At 32.4% G+C, this 22,106-nt stretch overlaps 2 protein-coding genes across 9 annotated transcripts; both read left to right on the forward strand.

The window, feature by feature from the left end:
• The first annotated feature begins 84 nt into the window (after nucleotides 1-84).
• Nucleotides 85-8,207, forward strand: LOC116431842 (uncharacterized). 2 transcript variants are annotated; one of them, XM_031987802.2, is made up of 4 exons: nucleotides 85-384; nucleotides 470-610; nucleotides 774-857; nucleotides 1,747-8,207. In XM_031987802.2, exons 2-4 carry the CDS (start codon nucleotides 578-580, stop codon nucleotides 1,945-1,947), a joined length of 318 nt encoding a protein of 105 aa, XP_031843662.1. In that variant the 5' UTR covers nucleotides 85-384; nucleotides 470-577; the 3' UTR covers nucleotides 1,948-8,207. The 2 variants fall into 2 exon arrangements, with proteins under 2 accessions (XP_031843662.1, XP_031843661.1); XM_031987801.2 differs by lacking the exon at nucleotides 85-384 and having other exon boundaries at nucleotides 416-610; nucleotides 1,747-8,206.
• A 1,401-nt stretch (nucleotides 8,208-9,608) lies between these two features.
• LOC116431839 (uncharacterized) lies at nucleotides 9,609-22,016 on the forward strand. Of its 7 annotated transcripts, none has more exons than XM_031987795.2 (4): nucleotides 9,609-10,421; nucleotides 17,634-17,890; nucleotides 19,448-19,793; nucleotides 21,194-22,016. In XM_031987795.2, the coding sequence occupies exons 2-4, from the start codon at nucleotides 17,657-17,659 to the stop codon at nucleotides 21,565-21,567; spliced, it is 954 nt and encodes a 317-aa protein (XP_031843655.1). In that variant the 5' UTR covers nucleotides 9,609-10,421; nucleotides 17,634-17,656; the 3' UTR covers nucleotides 21,568-22,016. The 7 variants fall into 7 exon arrangements, with proteins under 7 accessions (XP_031843655.1, XP_031843658.1, XP_076221847.1 ...); XM_031987798.2 differs by having other exon boundaries at nucleotides 10,355-10,439; XM_076365732.1 differs by lacking the exon at nucleotides 9,609-10,421 and adding an exon at nucleotides 14,404-17,305.
• The last annotated feature ends 90 nt before the right edge of the window (nucleotides 22,017-22,106 follow it).

The following is a 22,106-nucleotide window of genomic DNA, read 5'->3' on the forward strand; positions in this document are numbered from 1 at the left end:
ATAATACATTGAATGAAGAAACACGCCACAAACAGCTCTTAGAGCAGGGATATTCAACTAGGAATTCGTGAGTTCTCTAGGGACCTCCCCTCATGGTGAGTTAGGTACTTACCCTTTTAAATAAATATTTAAGTACCTTGGCAGGTATGGAGAGGGTGATTTTTCGTGAGGGGAGTGTCACTAGAGTACCTGCAAACAGCGATTTAACATCCTTGCCATAGAAAGTGATGAAAATACTGTGTATAAAAAAATAGCAACACCGTTTCATAGTTGTGCTTCAAGGTCACCCAATTTGGGGAGACGAACATCAACGATTTGAATAAAAAAATTTGATTTCCGTGAAACTATACTGTGACAAAACATTTCTCTTGACAATTAGAAATCGTAAGCAAAAAATCTTGTTGCACGAGACATCTATGCAATTTTTAAGTCTGTGGTAACCACTGCTTATTCTTTTTCACGCACGCAGCCACCACATATCGATTCAAGTGTGATAAAGTAACCGTCAATTTTGCACGAGCGTCAAAACTGTCATTTGCATTTTTTGTGTGAAATAATTGTTAATTTATTAGTCGTTATGGAATCTGCTATCATACACTTGGAACAAAGTGTAAGTATAATGATCAATCATTTTCTATGTGTATGCATTCTAAATTTCTTTTTTTCATAAATTTTGTTAGACTATCAATTTCTTATTTGATCGTGATTATAAATATTGAAAGATTAAATGTCACTGTGATGTGAATGTTTTGTTAATTTCCTGAACTCGATAGGTTAAGCAAGCTGATGGAAAATTGGATATGATCGCGTGGCAAATTGACTCTTTTGAAAAGCAATGTGAAAATCCGGATGATGAGGTATGTTTTGCTTAAGGTAATTGTAAATTATGAAATGCAAAATATATAAAAATGTGAATATATTTTAGAGATAACTAATAAAAATAATGATTCTGTGACTTCGATTTCAAATTGTAGAAAGTTCTGTATTTTAATAATTTAAATTTGGACTGAGTTGACACACTGCTAAATTATTGAAATACAAGACCGTTTGCAACATACAAAGATAAACAGTCAAGCAGTATATATGTTTATTATAAACCTCATCATTCTACATGTATGCTATACACTTTATATTTCCATATTTACCTTCATACCACGCGGTTATGCTTGTGTCGTCTCACGGACGCGTTCACGTATATAGAAATCAATGTAGTAGTAGCAAAAGTTTTTCGCGATTATTTTCGAAACGAAATGTCAGCGACATTTTTTTCAAAGGAAAAAGTTGTTCGAAATGTGCAATTCTTGCAATATTTCTTATATTATAAAACTATGAATAATAATTATTTCTTTAAGGTGCTATTAAAAATTTGTTTAATTTTGTAATATCTTGTTTAATATTACTTACTCTTTTATAATAATGACAGATAGTATTGGAATGAATTATTAGTGATTTGCTAGTTACTAAATATTTTTATTCTATATCAATTTTCATACTGTAATTGTTTTCCACCAATTTGGAAATTCCAGTCATTGGCAACCACTGTGACAGTCAACTTATTAATATAGTAATGGTTTATGTTTTTTGGGTCTTACTTTTTGTTTCAATTCTCTATTTTTCTCACACTTTGTGATGCAATACTAATTGTTTAACTAATCTAAAGAATTGTAATTTAATGCTTGTATTATACTTTGGATCAATAGTTACATTTTGTTTTTAAGTTATTATTTATTTTGTATTTTTTGACAGATCTCAGTGCTTCGTCTCTTAAGGGCTATTCATCAAGTTACAAAAGATTATGAGAATCTTCATCGAGAAATATTGGAAGTGCAACAATTACAAAAACAACTTTCAGATTCACTTCAAACGCAATTGTCCCAGGTTGTTGGACAGTTTAATTTGCTACGTAACAAGATTGTAGAACAACATAAAAATCCACATTTGAAATAAGATTAGAATATGTAGTGAATCTTTTCATATTTTCTCAATTCATTATTTATATTCACTTTATTTTCATAAACTGTTTTTAAGTTCTTTAAAAAGCAATTTAATAATTTGAAAAATATTTTGAGTATTAATAGTTAATAAATAACATGTATTTACTATCTGTATAGTTAAGAAAAACTATCACAAAATGTGTTTGATACTACTGAAATAAAATATTAAATTGTTTTATTAATGAAACTATTAGTTTCTTTAACTTTTAATTTTAATATTCTTGCATATAATATGCATACATGAATAGTATAATGTTAACTTCATTTGCATAATATCTGTATTTATGTCCTACAATCTCATTGAGAAATTATAATAGATGCAATATTTTAATTAATGCATTCTATGCACATAGAAATGAAAAATTCATTTAACTCATGCATGCAGGTCTTATTTATTATTTAGTGGAAATTAGTTTCTTTAATGATCATTTATATTTTAGTGCATACATTTTTAAACTACTGTATCCTAAGTACCACAATTCTATGGAAATCTCTCAATGTACCAGTTGTGAGCCAATTTTAAGGATATAGATAGTTTATGATTGAATAACTATGTTTATTTATTATGGATTCAAACTTTATTACTCATCTATCATTCAGGGACAAATACATTTTGAATAATTTTATGATATATTATAAAACCACCTGTATCTCTTCAAGCCTCATGTGTTACAGTTGATTGATATACAAAAGTCAGCAATTTTATATTAAATTTATAGTTGAGATGCAGTGTGCACATTATTATAAGTGTAAAACAATTTGATTATTGTTATGCTCGATTTTACTTTCACCTTATTTACCTTATCTTCTATTTTCGCCTAATCTAATTCAAGCTGTGTTACAAAATAAAGAAAAACATGAGAAGTTTTATGATGTATTAACAATTGGCATAACTGTAAACTTTCTAGCATTTGGGTCTCAAATTCAAGGTTTTGAAAATGTTATGTGCTTATATATACTCTCGATTTATTGTTACTGCTATTTTATATTCTTAAGTTTTATCATTTATTTTTAAATAGTATGGGATCAACATATTGACAAATAATTTATTTGACTTCCTCCGTGAGTGCGATATTGGGGCCAATCTATATGTTTATATATCCGCACAAAATGAAAGAACCAGTAAGATTTAAAGACATTACTTTTGTGTTTAGACGATGCATTAATTTTTAATACTTTATACAATTTATTAAGAAAATTAGTATAATTTATGTCTTAGTGAATGAAACCTTTTTCACATCTTAACCCTTATGTGCTACAGTCGGTCTGTCGGATTGTACAATATTTTTATTTGTTTACATTTTTCTTTGCGCATAACTTATAATGTTGAAACTTCATGTAACTTTCAATCAAAATGACATACAAATGATAACAGACAATTATGGAAAACAAATTTTTAATATATTTGTTATAGTTTAATCAAACTTGGACCCTTTTATTATTACTCTAATGAAGATATAACAATTGGGTTTATTCCTTATTTTGTATTTGTATGTAAGTAATAATACAATAAATATTAGCGGTTTATAAGACCGACTATAGTAGTTATGTAAGTTTTTACATCCATAGTATTTAAGGGTTAAAGATATTTTTCTTAGGGAATTTAAAGTTTTTTGTAAATAATGAAATTATTTATTTAGTGTCATACTAATGACTTTTGGTTTTTTTTTAATCAAAATATTTGATGCTGATTACTTCGTGGCATTTTCGAAACGTGTGTTATATTTATAATTCTCAATTTATATAAACTGTGTGATAATAGTGCCAAAGTTGATATAAAATTTTGTTTCTATATATTGCATAGTATAGTCTTTGAGGGTTAAATGTATGTATGTACATCTATAACACATATATACTAAATGACAGCACAATAATATGTATATTTTAAAGAATGTTCAATCGAATTTCATTATTATGACGTTAAAATTGTAATTTCTACTCAATGTATTGTAAACTACTAGCAGTTACTACTACTCCTTATTTCTACATTTTACATAACTTTATTAGAATATTATCAAATACTCAAAGAGTTCACAATGGTGTTATCTTAGCTGAAATTAGTAATACTTAACATGGTCTTTCTTTTTTCTAGAAGATGATTCTATCTAAAAGAATCCATTCTGTATTTAATCATAACATGTAAGATAGATAGATAGATTCTTGAATTGAATGGATTATATACATATACATTAAAATATACGTATCTATGAATTATTTTTTGTAATCAACAAACTAATTTTCTGTGCTGTTATATTTTGAATGTATAATTTATGTGTATAGAAATTCTATTTGTTGTGATTCATAAGATTTTACTTAAAGTAAATGAGATTTATAGTATGTATGTATCTGTATAACATAGAAGAAAAGGGAAGTGTATTTTACAACACAAGAGTAATGATAAAAATATGCAATGCTTAGGCTTGCATACATTAGGTTACAGAAAATAACATTGCCTTAAGACACAAGTGTGCGTTTAATGAGCTACATGAACTATGTTGAAATGAAGTGCATGTTATTAGAATGTATTTAAGAAGGAAAAGTCTGTTACATAATGATATGAAGGATATGTCTTTCCAAACATAGTAATTGGTCAACTACGTGAATTTCAAGGAAATGTTTTTCTTCTGTCTTGAAAGATCAAATTGTTTTCTGATTTATCTGATACGTTTGTAAATTGGCTTGAAATTTACGTTTATTAAGTTTGACAAAAGATATAACATTCAATTTTAGAATAGATATTCAAAATATTTACTAGGAAGAATTTTTCTACACAATTTAATATGCACATAGATTCTTCCTTTTCGTTTCTGTTCATTTTTGTTCTTTCATTAGTAAGAAGAAAGTAACAAAGATGTATATTATATTGTTTTTATAGCATTTTCTTGAATAGAGTAACTGAGTTTTGTGACTTGAAAACTGTTACCTGTGTACCCTATTCAAACTTAAAATTCGATCACCTATTAAACGTAAACACACTTTCTGAAAAATCCCTCTAAGTCAATACTAATAATTTGGAAAAGAAAATATTTGTGATACTCAGTGACTCACACGTTTATCAGGACTAATTTATATTTCAGTTAACTTGTCATATGTTTTATTAAATATGAAATCAAATTCAGATTCTGCATAAGGGATGTTAACTGAAAATATAAATCAGGTCCTAGATTGACCTCTAGCCTTTACCTTAAGCAATTAGATTTGATCTATACAGAACTGTATTAATAATACATATATGTGTAACTACATTGGCAGCGGCGTCAATCACAGTCACGTGTTACTTTATTTGTATTAGCATTGATACTTTTGGTATTAAATTAACAATTAAACTGATTGATCAGTTTCTATTGTATAGTCATAGTGAATTATTCTACAATAAAATAATATTTACTTATTCCACTGTCTTAAAAAAATAGTTTGAAAAGATACATAAAACAGAAAATTCACCGATTAAGTATCAAGGTCAATTTTTGCCGTTGGAATGTTGACAATAATCCATTTTAATACACGGTATGACCGGTAGTTTCCGTGCAAGACGTTCAGCCTAATTATAATTAATTCTAATTAAACACTTAGCGTAATTATAATTAAACAGAAAAGCACCATAGATCATTTCCAAAAGTTAGTAGTTGAGTACCTGAAGGTATTCAAATGTGTGAATATGGAAAATATTGCTTTCTGATATGATACGCATAATTGCTTGTTGTTTAAAATTTGAAAAAGTGAAATATATCAAACTCGTGCCGCAAAAGTTGCAAAATTGCCGGTCTTGAACGTGTTAATTGTTTGTATTGCTTCTTAAAATATCTCCGTAATAAATTTTGATACCTTTGAGCATCAGGATTTGAGAGAGGCGAATAATAATAATGAAATACAACCTAATAATTACATTACAATCTATATGTTTACTAAAGGTTTTCTGAAATTTCTAGATTTTTAATACAAATTTATATTTTTTCAATCTTCATGCATATTTATTTAGATTAAGAAATCGTTGGATTTTCAACATATTAGATTATGTTTGAATATGTACATTTATAATGCATTAGATTATGCGAAAAAATAGAGATTTCATTTAGAAACATTTAAACTAATCCATATTAGTTACCAGTGAGAACGAACGCTTTTATTAGCCAGTTAGAAAAACACTAAATTTCAGTTTATAATTTATATCATTTCAATAGCGGTGAAATTAGATATTTCAATTCGTTCGATTTAAACTGAAGATTCGTGGTACCGAAGAATCAAGTATTTATTTATTGTAATTGATAAAATAATGCGTTAAAACGCACGTGACTTTGATGGGGCGGCGAATAGTTTGTAGTGCTGATTGAAAATGATTTTAGAATAGATGTAAAGTATAAGTTAAGAGAAAAATGGTCTGGAACACATTCAAAACGTGCCAAAAAAGCTTTGGTCAATTACTAATCATACACTATTTTGTTTCTTTAACACCGATCTTTCGACATCGGCGTTTCTCTGTAGTCTACATATCACATTCTCACAATTTTCGGGAGTCTATTTCCCTTTTTACTCGTAATATTACGAAAAATCTTGATGGTCCTTCGTTTAAAATCAAATCGAATGTTGTTATTGTGCAAGGAGTACTTTATTAAAAACGTTGCGTATTCATGGATACTCGATAAAACACGTTTTCATATAAAAATAATACAATTTCGTTTCAAACGTTTGCATTCTTCGATGAATTTAAGATCCTGTTTAGCAATATCCTCATTGCAGCGAAAAATGCACGTTTCTATTAACTACACAGTTTTCAGTAAATCGCGATTAATTCTTAAAAACAGATGAATAATTTATGAAATATGTTACACGATATCTTACAAAATTATTGTTGTCATTATTATAGCGTTCGTAAGTTTTACGATTACAATTCAAATGTAAAGAAAAATGTGATGGTATTAAAAAAAGCCGAGCTTCGGACTTAATAAAGGTTCTTGCACACTTCTTCTGTTTCTAAAGATGTTAAAAGATGAATCTTTAATGCATGTTTCACGATTAGATGAAGAAATAAGCGTCAATGTATCGACTACTATCTTGTACAAGTTCTTAATTGTTCAAACATTCGATCCAGTCGGTTTGCGAAATTTGTTAACGTTGATTCCGGTCTGAAGTATATAGTTTATTAGCTGTGCTCGATTGCGTGCAAGTGTAATCGTGTAATTGGTACGGTAATCAATGCACGCGCCACTTTCGCAATGTTCTATTATTACTCTATACAATGAGTTACAAATGTTCGTTTCGTAAACGATGAACGTTTCGTTAAAAATATTCAGACAGGAATTACGTAATGTAAGAAACGAATCAAAATGTGAAAAACTGATTAATCGCTTATCCATTGTATTATACACGATTGCTCAATCCTCTGGTGTATGTTAAACGAAATTGTAACGCGACAAGAAAATTGTATCTTCTTAGATATTTATCACAATATTATACAATAAATTGTTAACACTGTAGCAAAACATTAATGAGAACTTATTCTCGCCCAAATAATTTTCCTTTTTCTTTCGAGGTAATTGTGTTGGCATACTTTTCTATTAAAACACTATTTGGGTATTTATAAGCTACAATTTAATAATACACGCGAATGATATTGAGAGAAATTATTCAATTAAGTGAACATTCATGCGGTTAAGTAATTCCGTAATCTTCTCGGAGCAACATAGTTCAAGTAAAATTAAGGAGAATTAGTTCCACGCTGAAGAAAGAAAGAAATTTCCTTGTATCCAGTGGAATTTTGTTGAAACGTCTAAGGAAAGTACAGTGACCCGAAGAGCATATCATCAGCAAATCGAGTGGATCCACCGTGTCGATTGGAAATTCACGAGAAATCATGCAGGCAGAATCAGTCTCTGAGACGATTTGTAATTTCCTTGTCACAGTGTTTGCGTTGCGCCGAAGAACCAGGTACTTTCTGCACTTTACATTTGGAATAGTCGACACTAAGTGTTAGACTCTAAAGCTATCGGTTAAAAGTACGAGAATACATGTTTGATATATTTTAAACTATAGTGCTATCGTAATAACGTTAAAAGAGCTTAGGAAACAAGAATTAATTTGAATAAATAAACACAATTCATAATATAACACGAGTTATAAGTGTTAATTCATATATTTAACGCTAGAACTACCGAGCGTTTAATACGATTAGCGTGTCATACTTATAATACTTGCAACAATAGATTCAAGATAATTTCGGATATTTAACACTTCTAAGATATCGGTAACTGCGAAATAAGGAAACTGAAACCCGCCATTTTGTCGGGCGCGGTGGTTCTAACGTTAAGAAAATATAACCTCTAATTTAGTCAGATTTCTTCGATCCAGCGGAACTAAATTCGATTACTTACGAAGTACTGGCTTTATTATGGAAAAATCACTGCTAAATAGCAATGAAATATTTGTAAATTTGTTATTTTAAATATAAGTATTGTAGATTCAACGGGTTCATTACTTAGTGAACGCTGTTTTGCGACTCGCGTAAACGTCAATGCCCCCGTTCGTTTTTTTCACCTAACAATAAATGTTCTGCTCAATTTGCGGTCGATTGTCACGAGAAAGTATGACCATCAATGATCAGATGTCAACGTACTTGTTTCCAACAGGAAATACATCACCATTTTGTCCGTTGTCAAGTCTACGAAGCATAATTTGAGGATCGCGCATCATTTCTGAGCGCTTAATTAACTGTCTCATATTGGCGATATTAAAATAATTTCCACGGGTGTTATTTCTATGAATTTCCGGGTAAAAGTTCCCATGACAAGGACAATTACTCGCGGCGAAGCATTCTATTAAAATGTAAATCGTTATGTCACTACACCTGCACCTTTCTAATCATTTCCCAGAAATAGTTTGTACCACGCTGCTAATCCTAGATTCAAGCTCCGATTATTGTTTGCAGAAAAAACTGAATTACGATTGAATTTTTTGATAATCGATGAATTACTGTTATCTACTATAGGTACTGACCTTAGGCTGCACGGGATTGAATTCGGAACTGGATTATTACACAAAAATTAGCAATATCATTGCTACTTATATTATTGGTGTACTAACTATTATTATATAGTAATTACATAGTAGTGTAACTATCTCCACTACTCATACTATTTTCAAATTTCATCAATTTTTCCGAATACTTTAGATAACAGAGATAATATATTTTGAATATTTTGCATTCAGGGAGCGTTTGAGCAGCGTTCTCTTTAGTTTTTCTAGAGTTAATACGAATCTACCCGCCGCTAAGCCTAATGAGCCTAATGTCTCGAAGAAACGCTGATCAATGCTTTCAGATGCTCTTTTATTTTAAGCACTTCCTATCTAGGAAGCGATCGGGAACGCCTACGGATGTAAGCTTTTCCCTGGAAGTCGCGTAGACGCGTTTGGCGAGCCGTATCGTTGGTCACAGGTAGAGATGGGATCAAGTTCGACAAGTTGATATCGGTTTCGATTCGTGAAACAATTACGAACAACCGAAATAATATGCGATTAACGAAACTGTCGATATTTATGTGATATTTCAAAAAAATGATCGGCAACCGTTTGACATTTCCCTCTCGAGTGTTACTTTTCATTCGTTATGTATAGGTAAAGTGAAATCAACAGATCTAATGAATAAATGTATTGAGAGCAGGAACTTGTTGTTGTTCAATAAAGAATTATATCGTTGTCAAGCAATTCGAAAGCTCCGGTCATCGGTCACTATGGCGGCCAATACTTTAACGCTAAACGTACTACGACCGGTCAATCGACCGGTTTTCGTCAAATAAGTGGCCATACATGTGCTCCCGAATTCAAATTCATAAAAGTTGGTAGACAAACGCCGGTAAATAAACTATTTAGACGAATATTCAGTTACCCACAGTGAATAGAGGAAAGAAATTTCTATTCCATTCGATTTCCTCCACTTCGTCCATGAACATCCATACACGTATTTGCATAAACATCCGCAGTCTATTCTCATGAGGTGTTCGAAGCTGTCCGATCGAGATTCGAAACTGCCTACATACGATATAGTTGATCCCATCTCTAGCTGCCGCGAGTCGTGCCGCGAATACAAGCGAATGGCTCGTTCTAATGACCTACTCCCACGTGACGACGAGGGTCCGTGCTCGGCTTCGAGCAAAGTCGAGTTCAGTCGTCGAGTGACCGGGGTCTGGGCCTTTTCCGTGGGCCTGATTCACCCGGTGCCAGAGACGTGCCCACTTCCGAGGCAGCAGGCGCTTTCGTTCCTTTCTCGCGGACGGTACGCGTACACCGCAGACTTTTGACCCTCGATGTTGGTTCAGTGCCGTGAGAGGAGGTGTCGAGTTCCGTATTCCCCGCGGCCGCAACGCTAACAATTAGAAAAGGAAGAGCTGTAGACCGAGGAAACGGGGCGATATCGGATTCGTGAGAGCCAAGCAGGTATATCGGATGTTTTAGGTATTACTATTAGAATATTAACAGTTAAGTGCCATGTCAATCACTGATCACTGGCGCTTCTGAATTACTTGAAAACAATCGTAACATGCGAGACCGATGTACAATGAAAATGTTTAACCTTTTGCACTTGGAAGTTTTTCAGTAGAAACATCTGAACATTTTCTGATGAGATAAAGACGATATTTTGAAACTGATTCGAAGAGAAATCACATACATTGAGGAACAAAGCTATTTTATTTCAATATTTCTCAAATTGATGCGTTATACAAGGATGATAATAAATATCAAATTTTATAGTTTTACTGTATGAAATCAAACGAGTGAGGTCACCTCTCTAGTGCAAAGGGTTAATAACGTAACTAAGCTGATAATAGTGTAATGCAAGGATTGTAACGTCAAATAATCAATAATCGTGCCTGCTATTCTTTGCTACAAAAGAATAACTACGGAAAAACGGTCAAGATTTTCGTGGCGCTTAAAGTGTTAACCCTTTGCACTCGAGAGGTGATTCTTAGTCGGCATTTGATCAATATTTTATATTGAATTTTTCATTTTATCATTTTGCTGTGTTCCATAAAATGACGACTGAGAGTCGCCTGTAGTGCAAAGGGTTCAGAATTAACCGGTACGCAATGTGTTCTTCAGTTGTCTTTATTATGTGAGTTCTTTCGCAGATCGAAATGCTGAATTTCACTTTTCGAATGTGCTCAAATTTCACTGCCAAAACTATTGAATTGTTCTTTCGTATGTATAGAATCTCATCAAGTTTTTCTGCTTTTTATCCTGTGGCATTAACTTCAGCTCATATTCAAAATAATTATTCATCCGTTTACATGCTTTATTCGGGAGATAACGCGAGATAGCACGTATTTACAATATTTCGTGTTTTTCTTGTATCAGAATGGAAGAATTATCATCAAAAGTGTTAAAATTCGTGTATGATGTTTACAAAGGCAGTATTTTATCGGGAAGAATTGTTTATAATAGTTAGAAAACATAAATTACACGGTGAGAGATTAAATTCATGCTACTAACGATAGCAGAAAATAAAATATTAATTAATATATAGATAATTAATGGTACACTGTACAGAGATTAGTGGAAACGTTGCAAACGTCGAAAACTTTTGTAACAGGCAATTACGATAAATATCAAATTCTTTTCGGTGGTTACAATAAAATTAACACTAAAACTGCCAGACAATTCAAAATCATCCATTCCTGATGTCTCTTTTTGCAATTATTAACAAGATCACAGATGTTTCTCTGAGAAATTATTTAAAAAATTGATTTACCCATACCCAAATTAAATTGTAAATCAATTAAAGTCTCAGTAGATGCACTCCTGGAGTTTCTATAAAGAAATTTCAAAAAGTCAATGTAACTGCTCGGTAGTTTTAATGTTAAGGGTTCAAGTAGTGTCACGAAATTTATAAACAATCTGATACTCGTAATACTTGGTTCCATTACTAGAGTACAGTGAGATTTCTCGGAAACTGCTTTTTAGAGTATTCTCGAGTCGCCACGTATTAGATGTTAGGTATGCCTTTCACAGAGTTACAGCCTACCTACTTTCAAAATACATATTCAATTCAATTACTAGTAACTAGAGTGCGACTCATAGGTGAAGACTGATATCCAACTTTAGAAAATGGTTATTTCATGAAATCAGAACGCGAGGCAGGTAATAATTATATTTATAATTTTCTATCAGTGACAATCGTTATCTTCAGATATTCAAAATAAACATTAGAATTATCATTACATTAGAATTTATCTTGATTATTTTATCACATCTAATAATGATAATGTAATGGCACCTTGAGTAGTAATTGATCGATTTATTTTGAAAGTGGCTTAAGCCTACTTCTCAAAGAAATCAAAAAAGATGAAGAATCAATTAAAGAATAAAATGTAGAATTGTAATTATTACAACGATTAACTTGATTTCTTAAGCAACTTTCAAAATGAACGCTTCAATTATAATAAATGCAGTCAAATATTGTATATTGTAATTCTCATTATAAATGTAAATCGGTATTTCGATCTTAATCACTATCAGACAATGATTACCATTGATCAATCCATATACACAGCCTTCCACGCGACTCGGATTATATTACACTGATCAGATACGAGAAAAAGTTGAAAAGACAAAACTGTATCTTGCCCAGAGTGCTTAACGGATGAAGTAAACGGTAAAGTAAACGGTAAATTAGCTACAGCTTTGACGTAGACGAGAGAAAGATGAAAATATTCCGAAATATTTATGGTTATTTTGAATATGGATTTCATAGTATTAGAAAATAACGTGAATGTATATTTTGTGTCTCGAATCGGCATATTTCATTTATAGGAGAAATGTAATTTTCATAACACGTTCGTACAACGATATTAACGAAAATCGTTTCTAATGTAATGTCGAATCATGTACGTTGCTACGCTGTCATTGCATATCGAGTATAATCTTTTAACATAAACACTCTACTTCCATTCAAGTCGCTCAGAAGCCAATCTGGTTAAGTTAACTAATTGATATTTTCTGATTTTCCAAAATTCTAATGGAATAAATGAGTTGTTCAGAAACCAGGGGTTAAGTCCAGAAAACAAAAATTGAGGAAATTAATGTTCTAACTTCTGAAATGATAATACAACATGTTCAGAAATTATGAAAAGAAGAGCTTTGTCACCTAGAACAAACGAAGAGACGGTAAATTCTTGAATAACTAAAAAGAATATTATTTATTCCATTAAAATTGACAGAAATGAAAATATCAAAATATCTACTTAACCACATTAGCTTCTAAGCGACTCATTTCTTAAGTCTCCTGATGGGTCATATTTTACCAATATATATCCTTCCATTGTTTTATCATTTACGTTTTTCTTTTGCTTAATTGATATTCAAACTATTCAAAAGTCAATGCGGTTAAGTCCAGGAAAGAAAAATTGAGGAAATTAATGTTCTGGCTTCTGAAATGATTATCCAAGGCATTCAGAAGCTATAAAAAGAAGTCGTTTATATTAACAATATTTTCATTTGAAGTATCGTCGTGAATGAAAATATCATTATTTTATATTTGAAATGTTTAAATATATTTTACGTTGCAAAGTAAATATATTTTTTACGTTGGTTATTCATTTCGCTGTGTCCTTCTTCGCGGCTGCTTTCCAGTCTGTGAATCACCGTAATCTCGCAGCACTTTTAACTTCGGATCTATCATCATCTTGTAATCACGCTGTAATTCTCGCGTTCTTTATAAAGTGCAATGTTCATCACGGTTATACAGTAGAGAGTTCAGTTATACAGTGTTTATGCTGTTTTACGTATTCCAGAAAATGTCTATTTATAATTTAATCGGCGAAAACATATCAGGTTCATTGATATTTGAATCAAGTATCAAGTTTTCAACTTCCGTTTGAATTAATAAAACTTACTGCCGGAAAAACGAACGTTCTATTGTCAGAAGATTTTTGTTATGCGAACGCACTTGTCGCTCTATTAATTCGGACACTGGGTAGGCTGTACTGTATTTTGTTCTTCTTCCCACGTGGTGTTATTGTGACTTTGTTCATCTTTCGCCGTGACATGATTTTCATTGTCGACGGTGTCCATGGTTTTTTGTGATAGCAGTTTATATTTCTTTGGATCCCCTGCACGCGATATTCAAGTTAGCTGTGGTAACTCGGTTGCGAATCTTTGGACAATTGGGATATTTCTTACGGTGTAATTTGTAACATTTGGAGTCGTGAGATTGTAAAATATACTGAATAAATATTATATATAGTGAGATTATAAAGTATACTAAATAAATATTATATATGGTGAGATCATAAAATATTCCAAGTAAATATTTGCACAATATTTCATATTATACTTGTATTATATTTGTATAATATTTCATAATACATTTCTATCATATTTATATAATATTTTACATTATATTCCTATATTCCTTATCATATATTACATAATAAAATAACATACCTAAATAATAGAGAATAATATTGTCTAAAACAAAATCGGTTAGGTAATTCTAGGATAATGATATTGCGAAAGTAATTGCAGAGAGTACAGAGAAATGAATCACCGTGTTCTCGAAATAAACCAAAACAAATATAAAATAATAAACTACAAAGATTGGAGTTCAACAGATCTGCACATTTTCTGTCAACGATCTCCATAAACGTTAACATCGAAGCAGAAACAATGTTAAATGAAATTGTACTTCATGTTACATTCAATTCCCGAGATTCATGATTGTTATAAATGCATAAATAAAAATCCGCAGTATACTGATAACGAGTTTACAGCAGTGGTAAACCTTGTAGCAACCGGTTTGCCAGTTTCTCTTTTGTGGCCAGTACTTCGTTGCCTTCCAGCCTGGAATGTTGTTCAGTTCAGATGCGAAGCTTTGTTAAAGTCTTGTATTACAGTCGCACTGTTTCCCTGAAAATCGTTGAATATTGTTTCGCATCGCACGGATTTGTTATTGTTATAAAAGGAATTGTTATGTGTTTGGGGGACAATTAAAAGTGGCGCAACATGCTCCTATAGTAATTAATATAAATAGAATCTTACATAGAATTCGATATTAAAATTGTAAATTTGGAGATATTTGTTTGGGGACGATACTATTTCACTGTAAATTGATAATATAAAACTATATAAAACTATTTAACCTCTTGATGTATTATTTACTTTCTCTATTGAGCTCGTATATTATACTATCGACAATTTGGAGGAAAAGCAACGAAATTTTCTGTTCTACTTTAAGCAGAAGTTTAATTTGAAGATAATACATGGATAATGGAGTTTCACTGGTTATTATATGACAAGGGGTTAAATCTATTTAAAAATGTATAAAACTACATAAAATTATTTAAAATCATATAAAACTATATAAAACTATTTAAAACTACATAAAACTACACAAAACGATTTATCATAGTTGAATAGATCGTTAGTTAGATTTATGCGTCGTTCTTCCAGGCAAAGAAATTCAGATTCAAATTAGTTGTCTCCAAATGGGTTGATAGCGATTAAATACATCGAATACAGTATAATCGGACTTAAACAAAAAATACTAATACAGCAACCGGGATGCTAAAAATAGGTGTTACCGTCACGATTAATTTACAGTGGAAATCGAGAAATTGCATAAACGAATCCGAAATGTACACGGGTATTGACCTTAGCCTGTTTTCCGCGAAGTAACGTTACCGTGAATATCTAAAACCTAGTTCAAGTCGAGCGACAATAACCGGATACACATATTCAGTAATTTAACAAGTGTAGGTAACAACATTTCTGTGACACGGTTGTCGTACATAAAACTGTTAAACTGAATGAGACGATTCGAAAGTTGTTACCATTACTACTAAACATATGTAAATGCAATAAATCATTAGGACACTTAATGAATTAAATTTAACGAATGAAAAACAATTAAGAAAATCAATGCAAAGAGATTGTTTCTGTCAGTGTCTTCTGCAGAAATCAAATTGAATTATAATTGTAATGCTAGTATAATTCGAATACGAATATTTTAATTAACGAAACTAATTATGAATAGTTATTATAATAATTCGTATTACTGTATTTCATAATCGAATCATTTCTTATTTGCACTTCATTGCATAGCTTCAATTTTTCTGTAGTATGTAAAGAGAAAGAGATGAAGTATATTTAGTACATTTCTAACTGAACAATTAGTGGAAATAAACATTAGAAAAACGAAAAACCAAAGATCATCGATTTGCTTCGATAAGAAGTACACTTGAGATAGTCTGAGCCAGGTTGTTCTTACCTGCTCGACCTTTTCTTTTTTTTATTAAATACCTCCCACATTAGGTCACAGATGAATCATGAAACGCATTAACGTATATATGCGAGCTATCTCGTCGGCCATGTCAGGACAATGACACGAGTAGCGAAGTATCTTATCCAGAGTGTTAAACAGATTAAACTGGACAGTTTAAATTGAAATTCAAAAGTTAGGTTTTAACCGTTTGCGGATGGATGTCGGCTTCGGTGAGATGAAATGATCTAATTAGTCGAACAGCAAGGAATCGACACGTAGTTTTATTTTTCTCTATTAATTAAGCAATTGATATATAATTTAGCTTCATATGTTTCAAAGAATCTTAGCCCGCAAAGGTTCAACTCTAGATAATTAAACTGAAATTAATATTATCATCTACACGACTAAACATTCGACATAGACTACGAGTGAAAGGCATGCATATTTTTCTATTTCATTCGATTCAAACAAAGTAGCACAAGAGATATATCATTAGATTTCAATTAGGAAATAGGAAAGCGTACAAAATTAACGTTTGCAGTGTTAGTAGATATTAACCCCCTCGCCTTATGATTTATTTCTTAATTATGATCGATACAGCCACTTTATTACTACAAACTACATTAACACGTTCGCTGCTAGCGTCACATACTTATAACGGCCGTCATCCTATATTTTACATAGTGAAAATGAAATGAATCCTATAAATATTGTTATTAGAAATGATAAACTACGGCATTATATTTGGAAACTCAATAACTCGTTTCAGTTTCATTTTTCTGATATTTTGTTTAGATTTATTGGATCGAAGGAAATATTATAATTGAGACCGTCACTGAAACAAGCGCTGGTGGCGAACGTGTTAACTGAAAAGAACAATCCATATTTTTTAATATCCATATATTTATTATAAATCACCCATAAAAGAATAACTTTAAAAATATATATTTGCTTCGAATAGTTGGTACTGCCGCCAGAAAAATGTGACGATCGTAAGCGGTTAAAAACTTCGAAGTACATTGATAATAGCAAAATTCGTGCTCCTGCGTCTGAATTCACAAAAGTAACGATAATTGGTAGACTGTTTAGACCAGTGTTTCCCAACACATTAATTTTCAATATTATATTATAAAATTTTGTAATATTTATCATAATATTTTTGCTATTTTGTTTACGTGCGTAAATATTGTAAAATATACGAAGTGATATTTCAAATTTCAAATTGCCCCCCCCTCCCTAAAAATCAAATTGCGACGCCCCCACGTTGGGAAACACTGATTTAGACGAACGTTTAGTTACATATTGCACCTAGTGTAACATAATAAAACAGAACGATCAAAGAAACGTACCGAGTGAACAACGAGAATAATCGGAAGCTGTGAAATTTTAAGGTCTAAAATTGATTGCTGCAAGGATGCGTCTCCACATCCTTAGCTTATTGTTATTCACAAGCGTGTTAGTCGTGAAGAAAGCTTCGGCCCATGGCAGACTGATAGAACCTCCCTCGAGAGCCTCGATGTGGAGGTACGGTTTCGACACGCCGCACGATTACAACGATCACGAATGTTACTGTGGCGGATTCACCAGGCAGTGGCAACGAAATAAAGGAAAGTGCGGAATCTGCGGAGACGCTTGGGACACGCCGGAGGTAAGGCGAAACTTCTTTCGTGTTATCCCCTATTCCGTTTCCTCTACAGCAACGGTTTCCAACCTTTATGCTACTGCATTTCCCTAAAAGAAATTTTGTTTTCCGCACCTGCCTATCTTTAAACACTAAAACTACCAACCAGTTAACATGTTCCGTGCCGAGTGGGGCGTATACGACTCACGCTGAATTTTCCGTTCAGACCAAAAATGAATTCTCATTGAAAAACGAAGAATTTTTTTTAAATTTATTGTAGAGTCAAATATAGGCATCTTAATGTCATGTATACTGCGTTTATTCGATTTAATTGAAATCGACAATAAAACCTCTAATAGTGTATATATTGAGACTTCCATTGATTTATAATTCAGTTCGGAATTTCTAAATCAATTTTTTAGTAACTTCTCAAAGAGATACTTGTTATCCTCTGAATAATTGCAAAAAGAAGAACTCAGGACTTATCTGGTAGTTCTAGTGTTAATAGATGGAATAATATAGACACGTTTTAAATGATAATAACTTTATTACAAAGCAAACATTACTCCACTGAATTCCTACTGTTACGTTACGATGTGAAGTTTATTTATTTGTAGATATTATGGTATGAACATTAATTTTTTATTAACAATTTTGGCGCCTCCCTTGGCAACAGTCAATATTGAATTGATAATTTATTTCTTACCATGCTCTTCAGATACTTTCATCGCTGACTGTACACTCGTCATTGTATGGCAAAGGGTTATCGTATTTAAAAACTAAATTACCTGAAAATAATGACGAAAAGGGCGATGACGGTTTTACACAACACAGTATTTTCTAGGAACCTTTTCTACCGTGTTATATGAGGATTATCTGTAATTGTTAACCCGTTGCAAGCTGGACGCATCGGATACAAAAATCCCATTGTAAAGTCCGCGTAATTATCGTCCTTACGACACAGTATAAATTTGCGGCTTTTCGGTCTGTCGAGTGCACATGCAGCCGCTGCAACAGTAGGCGTTTCGACACCTTCCCGAAAAATATTCTGTAAAACTCGAAAGTGAAATCCTCGAGCAATCTCCGACGAAAGCTCTATCGCGTGTCAGAAGATTTTTTTGTTGAATATGAATCTTCCTTATAGAGCTAGAGATTAGCACGTTCACTGCCACGATCACTGATAATCGAAGTTTCTAAATTAGTGAATTACTTCTAAATTACTTGCTAGGAAATAATAATGCCATACAAACCACTTGAAATTCTCGTGACAGTTACATGTTAACTTTGCGGACGAATGTCGGCATTTTCCTGAGATCAAACTTACGTTTGGAATACCAAATTGCGAACGAATGATTCAACTATTCGGATAGCAAGAAATCAGTACAGTTTCCTTGTTCTCTATGATTTAACCTTTTGCACTCGGAAGTTCCGTTTCAAGGGACATTTCGAATGGAATATTGAAACTTCTGAGTGCAAAAGGTTAAGCATTCAGTGTTTAATTTAGCAGAAGCTAAAGGTTTTCTTTACTGTCAACAATCTTCGTCTATAAAGGGTTAAAGAAACAGAATTTTGCTGTTGTTACAGCCACGTATGCACGAGAACGGTGGGAAATACGGAAACAATGTGATAGTGAGGAAGTATCGGACTGGTTCTGTGATACCAGTCCGAGTGCAACTCACTGCGAACCATCATGGTTACTTCGAATTTCGTACGTGCGCGATGGTCGCCAAGGGAAAGGAAGTCACTCAGGAATGTTTGGACAAATACCTATTGCAGTCGGAGAACGGATCGGTCAGATATTATCCGGGACCAGGGAATAAGATTTTCGAGGCATTCTACAAATTGCCGGATGACCTGACTTGTGCCCAATGCGTCTTTCAGTGGAGATACATAGCTGGGAATAATTGGGGCGACTGTGGAAATGGAACAGGTAGGTATTGTTGTTGCCTGTTGTCGTCAGTATTCCCTTGTCAATGGTTCTTTCTCTAAACTACTTGCACGAATGAAGCCAGTGCTACGCGAAGTATTGTTTTAACACTAGAACTATGTTAACAGTTAAAATGACTGGTTTGAATTTGTTTGTTTCGGAATTATCGATATTTTAAAAGCTTTAGATATTTGTAATGATTTTGAAAATAGTTTCATTTTAATACTAGAATGAATGGCCGATGAATCTGAGAATAATTTATTGTTAACATTTTTATATGGATTACATATCAATCGTATTAAATGCTCGGTAGTTATAGTGTTAATTAACGATCAAACTGACTGATTTGAATTTGTTTATTCCGGAATTACTGATATTTTAAAAGCATTTCTAATTTCTATAAAAATTGTAACAATAAATTATTTTCGGTTGCTTCAGACACTCATAGTATTCGAGTGAAACTATTTATTTTCAAAATCATTATGAATATTCAATGCTTTTAAGATATCAATAATTCCGAAACAAAACAATTCAAACATAGTAGTTTCAGTGTTAATTTCCCGGGGGCAAATAGGTTAAACAGTAAACAGTAAATAATTTGTTTTATTTAGAAATTTCGTATGAAAGCAAGAGATAGCTTTAATACAAAAAAGAAAGTTAAATAATATTAGTATTCCGGCTGGATAAATGTAGAAGGTTTTAATTGGACTTATAGCATACAATAGGGATTACATAATTAGCACAAGCGTTGCGATCATTTCTTCATGATAATTAGCATTCGACCAAGTTTCTTATTGAGTAACTGGTTTATTACTTTTCAATAGTAAAAAAAAGTTACCTAATAACAGACTATGCTCAAAATGCTATCCCTCGCTTTCGATGTACGTGAAACGCATTAACAGCGCGATTTAACGGCCGAGTGTGCACTTGCAATAAGATTGCAAGTGTGTCGAACGTGGAAGACGGAGTTTTGTCAGTACGTTAAATTATTTTAAACTTTGTATTTAATATACAATAAATTGTTTTACTTCAAGCAATACTTGATTTGCATCTTAATTTCTTGTCGGGCAAATTTTCTTAGCGTACAATGGCCTTCATGAACTTCACGTTAAATATTAATCTTATTCTCATTTGATCACCAATCTTATAAAATTACCGTTCAGTTTCTCGCGATAAAAGTGTTTTGTTCATATAAAAAAAAGAAATTATGATTTTAAATCTAATTAACATTATTGTCCTTTATCAATCCATCGTGCTTAAATATATGTCTTGCGCATTGTCATTAGAGGGTTAAAAAAAATAGCACCTTAAAATAGGTACTTTAACACGTAACAGCTTGAAATAACAGAAAAATGTTTAAATATTGTTGAAATATTATAGAAATGTTTAAAAATTGCTTACAGGAGCTGTAGGGTGTGGTCCCCAAGAAGAATTCCGTTCTTGTGCCGATATTACTATCGGTGACCATGTGAAACCATTGCCACCGAGACCGCCTACAGAACCGCCTACTGCATCGGTTCCTGGCGAAAAGTCACCAACAGAGCCAACTTTGGTGCCAAAGTCGTCGGGACCGTTCTGGTTATTCAGTATCGTTATCGCTGGTACGTGCCTCCTGGTTGTGCTGGCGGCTATGGCATTGCTTTACTCGTATTACTATCACGCTGGCAGAGCCAAAAAATGGCTGATGACCAGTCGGTTGTTGGCACCTGACAGTCCGCCTGTCGCCCCACCGAGGCATAAAAAGCACAACACGTACAATGCACCATTACAATTGTAAAAATAGCATTTATACTTCACGTAGGATAAGTGTAAGCAAAAAAACGAAGGAGATTATATGTGACTTTGTGATAAAGATTTTGCGAAAACTGTATTTAAAAAATATTTTACAGTGCCTCTTCTGCTAATTGGTAGATTAACATTCGTACGATAAATTGGTACTTGTATTGAAAGGGAAACGAGCGGTTACACTGACTTGTTATTGCGTTTACGCGAACTGATAGTTCTCTGTTATTTTTTATGCATTTAGAACTGTTCGGAGGTATTCTTGTGTATGCGTGTAAGTGCCTGTGTGCGTGGGAAATATTTGATAACCCTATGATATATGTATCTGTGAGAAAGACGTTTCCATTTTTGTCCAGTGCGTTCACGGCACGTAATTTCATTTTGTATATATATACAATTGTCTTATATTATATGTACTTATTTATTATAAATTGATACTACCTAGTTATTATGAGTTTTGTTTTAGAAAGTTAAGTAATCCACTTCTACTACCAATGTCTTTGCCTGTACGCAATTGGGGAATAGGGGATTATT

Source organism: Nomia melanderi, chromosome 3, assembly GCF_051020985.1.
Source record: "Nomia melanderi isolate GNS246 chromosome 3, iyNomMela1, whole genome shotgun sequence".
In the NCBI taxonomy this organism is placed as follows: domain Eukaryota; kingdom Metazoa; phylum Arthropoda; class Insecta; order Hymenoptera; family Halictidae; genus Nomia; species Nomia melanderi.

What these genes read in the sequence shown, in the direction of transcription:
- LOC116431842 (XM_031987802.2), top strand. Translation starts at nt 578, where the DNA reads ATGGAATCTGCTATCATACACTTGGAACAAAGT. An exon ending in TCATACACTTGGAACAAAGT is followed by an intron (nt 611 to 773) that starts GTAAGTATAATG and finishes TGAACTCGATAG; the next exon opens with GTTAAGCAAGCTGATGGAAA. An exon ending in GTGAAAATCCGGATGATGAG is followed by an intron (nt 858 to 1,746) that starts GTATGTTTTGCT and finishes ATTTTTTGACAG; the next exon opens with ATCTCAGTGCTTCGTCTCTT.
- LOC116431839 (XM_031987795.2), top strand. Translation starts at nt 17,657, where the DNA reads ATGCGTCTCCACATCCTTAGCTTATTGTTATTCACAAGCGTGTTAGTC. An exon ending in ACGCTTGGGACACGCCGGAG is followed by an intron (nt 17,891 to 19,447) that starts GTAAGGCGAAAC and finishes CTGTTGTTACAG; the next exon opens with CCACGTATGCACGAGAACGG. An exon ending in CGACTGTGGAAATGGAACAG is followed by an intron (nt 19,794 to 21,193) that starts GTAGGTATTGTT and finishes AATTGCTTACAG; the next exon opens with GAGCTGTAGGGTGTGGTCCC.